Source organism: Haliotis rubra, unplaced genomic scaffold (assembly GCF_003918875.1).
Source record: "Haliotis rubra isolate DU_JTF1 unplaced genomic scaffold, ASM391887v1 Scf511, whole genome shotgun sequence".
Lineage (NCBI taxonomy): Eukaryota > Metazoa > Mollusca > Gastropoda > Lepetellida > Haliotidae > Haliotis > Haliotis rubra.
Genome location: NW_025767204.1, coordinates 259,992 through 271,128, shown reverse-complemented (window position 1 = coordinate 271,128; position 11,137 = coordinate 259,992). Strand labels below are relative to the sequence as shown.

Genomic DNA, 11,137 nt, shown 5'->3' with positions numbered 1-11,137 from the left:
CCCAACTGACATACCATTATTAAATATTGCACGGACTAATGTTTATAGTGTGGGCTTGAGGAAGATTTCACAGCGGTAGCTAATGGTTACTGATAGGTAATATGTTTTCAGTTTAGTTCTATTTAATGCTATTACATGCAGCGGATGCAAACCTTCATAATTCATTTCTATTTCTTTCGTGAATATATTACATTGTGAATGTATGTATAAAAAATCATTTAAATAGGCATTAAGGTTTAGGTCATGTATATTATGGTATTGTTTAATGAGACGTGATATAACACCATCTTGTTTACATGAACTGTTGAGACTGAATTCTTCTTCTCTGCATTTCAAAAAGTACATGTGTGGAAAGTTATCTTTCCAAGTTGTAGTACATGATGTTTCTAAGGATCAAAGGTTTTGAAAGAAAGCCATTTCCTCTACCTTATTTAGATAGGTAACTCCAGATTAATGGCATGTTGTGTATGGCACAATGTATGGATGATTCTTTAGTCCAGGACGCATGGATAGTCTTCTATATGTATTTTACTCGATTTTCTAAATTTGTTGATATGTTTCCACACTGTCGACTTGATTTTAAGTACGTCGGCCTTTTTCAATTATATATAATGATCCATAGCTGCAGTAGTTGTGACTCTGTGTGCCCGTATACCGTCCCACCTACACGTCGGTCCAGGGAACCTTTTCCCAAAACCATTCCTGTCTCGTTCCACCATCGCAAGCCCGGAGGTCAAGTTTGTCTGAATGTTGTAACCACGTGAGACATGTATTTGATGGCGGGTGGTAGATTGTTCGGTTCTGAAATGAAAACACATATGAATAAAATCTGTAATTGTTTCCGCCTATCGTGGTACGGACATCCACGTTCCCCCTAATCATATGTTGGTCCTACAACATGACCTACTGCAACGTCCACGTTCCCTTAATCATACGTTGGTCCTACAACATGACCTACTGCAAAGCCCACGTTCCCCCTAATCATATGTTGGTCCTACAACATGACCTACTGCAACGTCCACGTTCCCTTAATCATATGTTGGTCCTACAACATGACCTACTGCAACGTCAACGTTCCCTCTAATCATATGTTGGTCCTACAAAATGACCTGCTGCAGCGCCCACGTTCCCCCTAATCATATGTTGGTCCTACAACATGACCTACTGCAACGTTCACGTTCCCTTAATGATATGTTGGTCCTACGACATGACCTACTGCAGCGCCCACGTTCCCTTTAATCATGTTGGTCCTACAACATGACCTACTGCAAAGCCCACGTTCCCCCTAATCATATGTTGGTCCTACAACATGACCTACTGCAGCGCCCACGTTCCCTTTAATCATGTTGGTCCTACAACATGACCTACTGCAGCGCCCACGTTCCCCCTAATCATATGTTGGTCCTACAACATGACCTACTGCAGCGCCCACGTTCCCTTTAATCATGTTGGTCCTACAACATGACCTACTGCAACGTCCACATTCCCTCTAATCATATGTTGGTCCTACAAAATGACCTGCTGCAGCGCCCACGTTCCTCCTAATCATATGTTGGTCCTACAACATGACCTACTGCACCGCCCACGTTCCCCCTAATCATATGTTGGTCCTACAACATGACCTACTGCAGCGCCCACGTTCCCTTTAATCATGTTGGTCCTACAACATGACCTACTGCAACGTCCACGTTCCCCTAATCATATGTTGGTCCTACAACATGACCTACTGCAACGTCCACGTTCCCCCTAATCATGTTGGTCCTACAACATGACCTACTGCAACGCCCACGTTCCCCCTAATCATATGTTGTTCCTACAACATGACCTACTGCAGCGCCCACGTTCCCCCTAATCATGTTGGTCCTACAACATGACCTCCTGCAGCGCCCACGTTCCCCCTAATCATATGTTGTTCCTACAACATGACCTACTGCAGCGCCCACGTTCCCCCTAATCATGTTGGTCCTACAACATGACCTACTGCAGCGCCCACGTTCCCCCTAATCATATGTTGGTCCTACAACATGACCTACTGCAGCGCCCACGTTCCCCCTAATCATGTTGGTCCTACAACATGACCTACTGCAAAGCCCACGTTCCCCCTAATCATATGTTGGTCCTACAACATGACCTACTGCAACGCCCACGTTCCCCCTAATCATGTTGGTCCTACAACATGACCTACTGCAACGCCCACGTTCCCCCTAATCATATGTTGGTCCTACAACATGACCTACTGTAGCGCCCACGTTCCCCCTAATCATACGTTGGTCCTTCAACATGACCTACTGCAGCGCCCACGTTCCCCCTAATCATATGTTGGTCCTACGACATGACCTACTGCAGCGCCCACGTTCCCCCTAATCATATGTTGGTCCTACAACATGACCTAGTGCAGCGCCCACGTTCCCCCTAATCATATGTTGGTCCTACAACATGACCTACTGCATCTTGTCGACGATGACCTACCTTGTGTATTTTGGTACCAGCTTACGAGCCTACCATTATATGTAGTGTATTCACGACGTTCTGACACTAAGCCCGAATGTGGCAGGAATTTGCCTTGTACACTTATGTATGGCCTGAGAGAGACACGTTTGCATGCACAATTTATTCCGCCGACCTTGCCGTACACCAGCGTACTTCAGCGTGCCCATAACATATTCGACGTCCGCCAGCGTATTTGCCAAGTTTTTCATACGTCGGCATACGCTGGCTAAATCGTCAAGGTGACGAACGTATATCGTAAAGAACGTATATCAACGCCGTCATTAGCGGTGGCCAACCTTTTCCCCGACCTGAGTAGTTTGTAGGACGCTGTGACGTGACGTCCCGTACACGTCATAATGGGGATTCCTTTCATAAACTTAAATCGCGTTGGCCCCAGACACAAATATATTGTTCATCAATAGATCTTCACTACCAGAGTTTCGACCGTAACATCATTACCTTACTCTACTGTGATCAGGGATCCTTGCCACAGTAACAATGACCGAATATATGCATGTATACTCACCTTTGTATAGCGAATATCTTGGTTGCCTTTCATTCTGTGACAGGGATATAGAATCGGTCGACCTTTGCCTATGTCCATGCAGTTCGCTATCAATCTCAGCTCATCGTTTGGCATGACGTAAAACACCTGCAAAGCAAGCTCACGTGTGAAAGTCACGACACAGGCGACCACAGTATGGTATTGGCATTTACTGCTGGATCAATTAGCAAAGCGATTCCGTTTATCATAAAGCATTATAAGCAAAAACAATTTAATTACTACTTCCCTGCTTGATACACCGAAGCTTGTATGCTTCTCAACATAACAGATTTCAAACGCCCCAATCAAGGGAGGCAGCGGTGGCTTCAACTGACAACTTTCAGTACGACGTTTGGTGACAGGCGGTCACAAAGCATGTACTTTTACTTCAGCTGTCAAAAGGGTACTAGTAACGTACCAGAAAATACCCCTGTTTGCGTCTGAATATTCAAATTTGTTTTTTTTTTATATTTTTATATTTTTGATTCTCCATACATCCAGGTCATACAGTTCATTACATAACGGGTTGGTATAATCACGATTCGCAAATATATACAAAGTCGATTTACAGGCAAAATGAATAGGTACTTGAAAATATAATAGGAGTACATTATATATAGCGCTAGGTTAACAGAACAGGTTGTGACATAGTGACCAAAATTTTGTGAAGCTGTCATATTTGCAATTTGAATAGGCATTAAAACGTTCAGCATAATATGTTGTCTTTACGTCTTCTATAATGTAGTTCAAATTTGGTGTTTTATCTCTTTGTTTTATTTTGTATATATTATATTTCACTACTGTTATTATCGGATTTGCAAAATGTGCATGTGTTGGAATCTTTATATTTCATTTTTGTTAGCAAATCATTTGTTGGCAGAAACCTATGCAGTATGCTGTATTGAAACCAAGAATGTTTTACACTATTATACGATTTAAAGGTTGTTTTTTCTATCGTTTCCCATATATTATCGTCAATAGACTCATTAAGTTCTTTTTGCCACTTGTTTCGATATGTTAAAGGTTTTCTTGATTTACCATTTATGAGTATGTCATACATATCTCTACATCCTTTTGGGTTTCCTACTATATTTCGTAAAAGATGTGGCAAGATCGGGGCTTGGATTTTTTCTTCAATATGGATGTTTATGGATTTGCAGTAGTATTTAATTGATTCTACTATTCCTTGACGCTCTAGGAAGTTAGTTTTGCACCCAAACGATTTTTTTAATTGTTCCACCGTTAAAAAGTTACCTTGGGCGTCAAACATGTCGTTTATATAAGTAATCCCTTTGCTTGAATAATGTTTATAATTGATTGGTTTTCCATCTATTTTTAATATTGTCATTTAACCATAAGGGTTGGATAAAATATTCCATGCATTTTCTGCTTTTTCTGCTTTTCTGGTTACGAATTTACCCCATGATTTCAAAGTGTCTTTCCAAAAATGATTTGTTTCTTGTGTTTCGCATGTTTATATAAAGCTGTCGATGTCCCAATGTGTCTCTGTTTGTAGCAATTTCCTTACTTTTGAATCTGAGTTGGTGAGTCTTTTAATCCATGATATTTTTTGTGATTGAATAAGATTTTTTATCTCTGGGGCTCGTATTCCTCCGTATTCATAATTCTTTGTGATAGTTTCTCGACTGACTTTGTTTGTTTGTTTTTCCATATAAATTTAAAGCAGAGCTGCTCAATTTCCTTAATCATTTGATCGTTTTGGTTGGGTAGAGTTACAAATAAATGATTAAGTTGCGGTAAAAGTAAACTTTTCAAGGTATTTCTTCCTGAGGGAGTTAGATCTCTTGCTAGCCTTTGATTCATTGATATTTTGAGAGTTTAACCATTTCTGCGACGTTGTGAGTAAATACAATTCCTAATAGTGTAAACGAGTCACTCTTTCCAGTCTAAATTCCAGTTTCTGCCAAAACAAATTTAGAGTTTTTTTCTGAGCCTATCCATAATACCTGTGTTTTGTTTACATTTATTTTTAAGCCTGAAAATGAGGCAAATTTACTAAGAATTTCTAATGTCGCCTGTACACATTATTAAGTGCCATCTAATATCAGCGAAGTATCATCAGCGTATTGGGAAATTAGGTATTCTGTATCTCCAATTTGTATTCCTTTTATTTTATTATTATTTCTAATCATTGTTGCCAAAATTTCTGCGCACAGTATAAAAATATAAGGGGAGATGGGATCTCCTTGTCTGCATCCTCTTGAGATATTGAAATAATTTGAAAGGAAACCATTTACAACAACACATGATTGAATGTTATTAAAGAAGGTATTTATCCATCTAGTAATCGATGGTCCAAAGTTAAAGAATAGAAGAATATTTTGAATGAAATGCCAGTCAACAGAATCGAATGCCATTTCAAAGTCAATAAGAAGTAGAATTCCTGGTATATTCATATATTCAGTATAGTCAATGATGTCATATATTAGGCGAGTACACTCACCAATATATCTTTTTGATATAAACCCTTTTTGATCCTCATTTATTATAGAGGGTAGGACTGTTTTTATTCTGTTTGCAATGGTTGATGATCCGATTTTATAGGCTACATTCAGCAATGAAATGGGTCTCCAATTCAGAAGCAAATGTTTGGATTTACCTTTTTGGGGAAAACAGGTTATAATGCCTTGCTTTTGACAATTCTCCTTTCTCGTAAGCTAAATTTAATGATCTTATAAGATACTCGTGAATATTGCACCCAAAAAAATTGAAGAATTCAACAGTGAAACCCGATGAGCCAGGACTTCTTTCATTTTTCATTTTTTTTAAGACTGTTTATTACTTCTTCATATCTTAATTGTCCTTCTAGATTTTCTTGTTGATTTTTTGATAGCTTTGGGACGTCTATGTTTTTAAGCAATTCTGTTAGGTTCGCTTTTTCGCATGGGTTTTTCGTGCATAGGTTATGGTAAAACGATTTAGTTTCAGTTATAAGATCTTCTTTTTTGGTTAGGGTTTCCTTTTAATTGTTTTCAAGTTTATATATTGCTTTGTTTAAAAAGTTTCGATTTTCTAGAGACCGAAAATATTTTGTCGGTTTTTCTCCTTCTTTCCATTTAGCTTTAGATCGTAGTAGTATCCCTTCTGTTTCTTTTTTATTAATAGTCTCTAATTCTCTATTTGCTTCTTTTTATTCATCCTGTAGCTTTGTTTTGGAATCTGTATCATGTGATGAATCTATCTTTATTTCAAGCTGATCTATGTTTTTTTCAAGCGTTTGGCGCATATTTAAATTTTCTTTCTTTTTACAGGATGAATAATTTATTGTGTGTCCTCTGATCATTAACAAAAGCGTTTCAAAGAATAGCTGATCGTTTACTTTGAAGACATATTTCCCTGTTTCGTCTACGTAAGATTTGTATTGTTCTTTGACTTCATGTTTCAGTATTTTGGTTTTTTCCACATATGTTTTATCATAGAGTAAAGAATTGTTGAATTTCCAGTAGCTTTTGCCTCTTTCTATCTCACTGATCTTTAGATTAATCCAAATTATTGAATGGTCAGACCTATATGCTGCGTCAATGCCGGTATCGTGAATTAAACTTTCGAGTTTTTTGGAAACGATAAAGTAGTCAAGTCTTGCCTGTTTGACGGGGGTTTTCTGTCTCCATGTGTATCTCTTGCTATCTAGGTTTTGTTCTCTCCATGGGTCTATTACATCATTTTCTTTCATAAATTCTAACCAGGTTTCTCTAGCTTTTGCATTATTAACGTTTTTATAGTTGAAATAATCCATTTTTATATCTTGTACAAAGTTCCAATCACCACATATGGAGAAGCTGTCGGATTGTAACTCAGCGATAATTGAGATGATTTCATGGTAAAATTCCGGCGTATCGGTGTTTGGTCCGTATATTGTTACTAAAGTAATTGTCTTATCCATAATTTTCAGTTTTAGTGCTACATAGTTTCCATTTACATCATATCTAGAGTCCTCAATGGTAAAATCAAAGCTATCATTAAAAAGTATTGCTGTTCCTCTGGCTTTGCTTTTAAAAGAACTGAAATAACAGTATTTTGATCCCCATTCTTCTTTAATTTTGATTTTCATTTCTTTTGTAAAGTGAGTATCTTGGATACAATATATATGTGCTCTTTTGCTTTTAAATTTGTTGTCTAGCTGTATGACAAACTTTCCCTCTCACGTCGAATTGTGTTCTTTTGTTTTCGCTTTGGCCGCGACAATAATCATTCATTCATTCATACCTTCGTCCAAATAGCTGCCTTCGGAAATATAAACAAAACTGTCTTTCACGAAGGATTATTGAATTGTTGTTGAGTTATGTTTCGGAAAGGGTACGTGAGGAGGTCTGTAGGGTGTAGCCTAACGTATATATTCTGTTTAACTCCTACATATGTAGATTGGACTCACTTGGTTATGAAAATACTTCTTTTCACATTTCCGTATAAGGACAAGTCTGTTCATCTGATCATATTCGCCATGGATGCAGAAAGAGGCGTTATGGTTACTATGGATCTGAAAGACAAGGGGATTTCATGTTATTCGAGAAGTAGTGATAACAGTACTGGTTGATACAGCACTAGGGTTGTGATGACGGTACTAGTACAAGTGGCAGTAATTGACGTGGTTACAACACCTGCAGTGAATGTTGTGGTTGTAGTAGTAGTGGTCACCTCAGTGGAAGTGGTAGCAGTAACAGCTGCATCAGCGATAGTAATACTTACAATACATACGATGCTTCGTATTTGCCTTCAAACAAAACGGAGTAGATGCTTGTATTATTTCACATAGATCTGCAAACTGATAATCAAACTGCTTCTTTAATAACAGTTTATTATGTTATCGTTTTGTGCTAAACAGACAGTGACCCATGACAATTATCGGATATAGATTTGAATTCACGCACAAGGCCACTTAGCGTTGCTCTTTTTGGTAAGAAGGCTGTTGTGTAGACATTCTCTAAATACCACTGGAAACTTCTACACTGGAGTTGTTGACGTAGCTGTAGACGCGCTGAAACATCCCCGTAGTTTACCTGAAAGTCGGCAAATAGATTAGATATGTGTACCTTGATAACGGCTTTTTGTCTTTCTGAATAATTGTAAGCCTGCACACCTAGGATCAAGCTGCCATTTCCATAGCTATATTTGTTTTGAGTACATGTATTTTTTTTCTTTTCTTTTTTTATTTACAGTGATGTTCAAAACCGGCACAGGTATCTGAAACGGACATAAAATATATAAAGACTTCCCGTAAGCTGTTTATTTAATTTCCAGAAACTGTCGTTTTGCGTGATTTTTCCAACTTTAGAACTTTCTCTGTAATTCTGCATGACAACCTATAGTTGCGTCACGTGGGGTGTGAGTTTATAAATAAAAAAATATTGAAAACAGTAATCATGCTTCAGATATCCTTGCATGAGGTAATTCCAAAATAGTATATTAGAAATACTTGGTGTACCTCTCATTTACAACTGTCCAGTATATAATGATGCATCGCATACATGGTTTATGACAACAAAAATCAGTTCAGTTTAATTGCTCTCTGTACACAAACATAATATAGAAACTGATGTTTATGTTCAGATCTAACTTGCATTTTCTGGCATCACGCATTTGTCTTCTGCTATGGTGGGGAAACACTGACGATTGAACTCACGTCTTATATATATATATATGACGCACGCACACACGCACACACATTGTAACGTGGCAGTGTTGTTCGTTGTGTTTCAGTGTTCCAAGTGTCCTGCACTATGCCCATTGGGCAGTGGTGTACGCTATATTTCAACTCGTGCCATATTGAGACAGAGTTCTGTACTACAGGATACTACAACACTATGGGTCAGTCAAGAATATTCTCACCCAGCGAGTTGCTGAATCGTCTGGAGTGTTTTTCTAAGGTATATAAGGCCTCTCATCTCACATTACATCGCAAGTTCCAAGGAGTCCAGCAATAGGGTGAACCTCAGGATTGTTTCGGCAACTTGACCATTATTGCAGTGAAGTGTGTATTACCAATACTGTCGTTATCTGCTTATTTTAAGTTTAATCTCCTGCCATATATATGATGGTTTTGTTCCCAGTAACATATTGTAATTCATATTGTCTGCTGTCGGCCAAGTTTTTATATCTATAATCGTAGATGAAAAGCATTGCCTATTATCTCTCACCATGTGTATAGAGTGTGAATGTGTGAGCGAGTGTGGTGTCCTTGTCTCATGTAAAAAAAGACCACAAATACTCAGAAAGTTTTTTCTTCGTGTTTTGGTGTGTGCAATGGGGCTCCTGCTACCCTGGGCAAGAGCTCCTATTTGCAACAGGGCTTTCTGAAATAAAAAGTTAATCAAAAACAATTCTGTCTTTATCACTGTTTTATATTATACTGCCTTGTGGTTAAAGCGCTCGCTCGTCACGCTGAAGACCCAGGTTCAATTCCCCACATGGGTACAGTGTGTGAAGCCCATTTCTGGTGTCCCCCGGTGTATTATTGCTGGAATTGTACTAAAAGCGGCGTAAAACTAAACTCACTCACTATTCTGCCTTTGAATTTGAACTGCCACTAAAAATACCTTTTTAGAGATTTGGATTAAGTTGTGAACTTAGTTAATCTTAGAATACAATTGTTGATAATAACACACTATTTTGTTGTTTCTTGGTTTTACACCAAGTTCTTTTACGGATTGATTTCCGGTGAACTACCGAAGGTGGAAAGGGAAATCCACTACAAGCTTTTATTGGCTTTACTCTCAATACAAAAATACCGTGTAGTTAGTAATTAAATAACGTGGCTTGACTGTAAAGTCTAATATTACTGCGACCTCCAATACGCTCTGTTAATAGGACTACATGTACTGCAAGTTACTCGCCAGTTTCCTTCCCGACACCCTGGAGTAGAAGTGCTTGTACTCGTCCAGCCACACAGCCGCTGTCCTCAGCGTGTTACGTGTCCACTTGCCGGTGTTGGCGCCACCACTGTTTGGGTTCCTTGACCGAAAGATGTGGCCAACAACAGAACAAGGTATCAGCTCGATTGATCCTCCACACATCCAGATCTGCAACAGACATGTAATATATATTATACCACTGATCAAGAAACCTCAGCTGGATTCAAACAACCTAAAAAATTACAGACCAGTCTCCAACTTGCCCTTTGCTGCTCAGGTCATGGAGAGAGTGGTAGCGTCAAGGCTTCATGATCACATCATAAGAACTGGGAAAGCAGAAACGTTGCAGTCTGCATACCGATGTCATCATAGCACGGAAACGGCTCTTGTGCGTGTGCAGAGTGAATTGCTGCAGGCAATTGATTCAGATGGTGCGGCAGTGTTGGTGTTGCTCTATTTGACACAATTGACCAGTCCATTCTTCCCAACAGATTGAATGAGAGATGTCAGGACGATTTCAGGCTGTGAGAGTCAATGGGCAAATGTCAGAGAAAGTTAGTTCCACAGAGTTCTGTACTGGGACCAGTCTTGTTCACTATCTACACATCACCTCTCGGGGACATTGCTCGCGCCAATAATCTCTCGTTCAATCACTACGCTGGTGACACCCAGCTGTATCTGGCCTTCAAGCCCTCCAACAGAACAGCAGTAGAGGATACATATCGTTGTTTGATGAACTGTATCAAGGACATCAATGATTGGATGACCCTAAACTTTCTCAAGCTCAACAGTGAGAAGACGGAACTGCTGATTCTCTCTTCAAAGCCAACGAGAGGCAAACTTGCTCTGTCCACCTTTGAAATTGGAGGCTGCATCATTGAACCAAGCAAAGAAACACGAAATCTGGGATTTGTATTTAACTCATGTATGTTTGCAGAGTCTCATGTAAACAAAGTATGCAGACATGCATATTTTAGTATCCGAAACATTGCTCAAATACGTCGATTTGTAAATCTAAAGATCGTAACATCTCTTGTTCAGTGCTGTGTTGTGTTAACGAAACTTCATTGGTTGAAGGTGGCGGACAGAATCAATTATAAAGTGCTCCTTTTAACCTTCAAAGCAAGGACAGGCCTAGCCCCTGTGTATCTCCAGGAACTCCTCCAGGAATAGAAGCCCGCGAGGTCTCTTAGATCCATGGGACAAGGCATGCTGTTTGTTCCACACGCAAGGA

At 39.1% G+C, this 11,137-nt stretch overlaps 1 protein-coding gene across 2 annotated transcripts in view; it reads right to left on the bottom strand.

Moving 5' to 3' along the window:
• Positions 1-229: 229 nt before the first annotated feature.
• The window catches only part of LOC124292293 (polypeptide N-acetylgalactosaminyltransferase 1-like), a 31,731-nt gene continuing 20,823 nt past the window's right edge, over positions 230-11,137 (bottom strand). For both annotated transcript variants that reach the window (XM_046729358.1, XM_046729357.1), the window contains 5 exons: positions 9,886-10,071; positions 7,924-8,052; positions 7,428-7,532; positions 3,017-3,142; positions 230-801 (listed from right to left, as the gene is read on the bottom strand). In XM_046729358.1, coding sequence (XP_046585314.1) covers positions 664-801; positions 3,017-3,142; positions 7,428-7,532; positions 7,924-8,052; positions 9,886-10,071 — 684 coding nt within the window. In that variant the 3' untranslated portion in view covers positions 230-663. The remainder of the gene's footprint in view (positions 802-3,016; positions 3,143-7,427; positions 7,533-7,923; positions 8,053-9,885; positions 10,072-11,137) is intronic.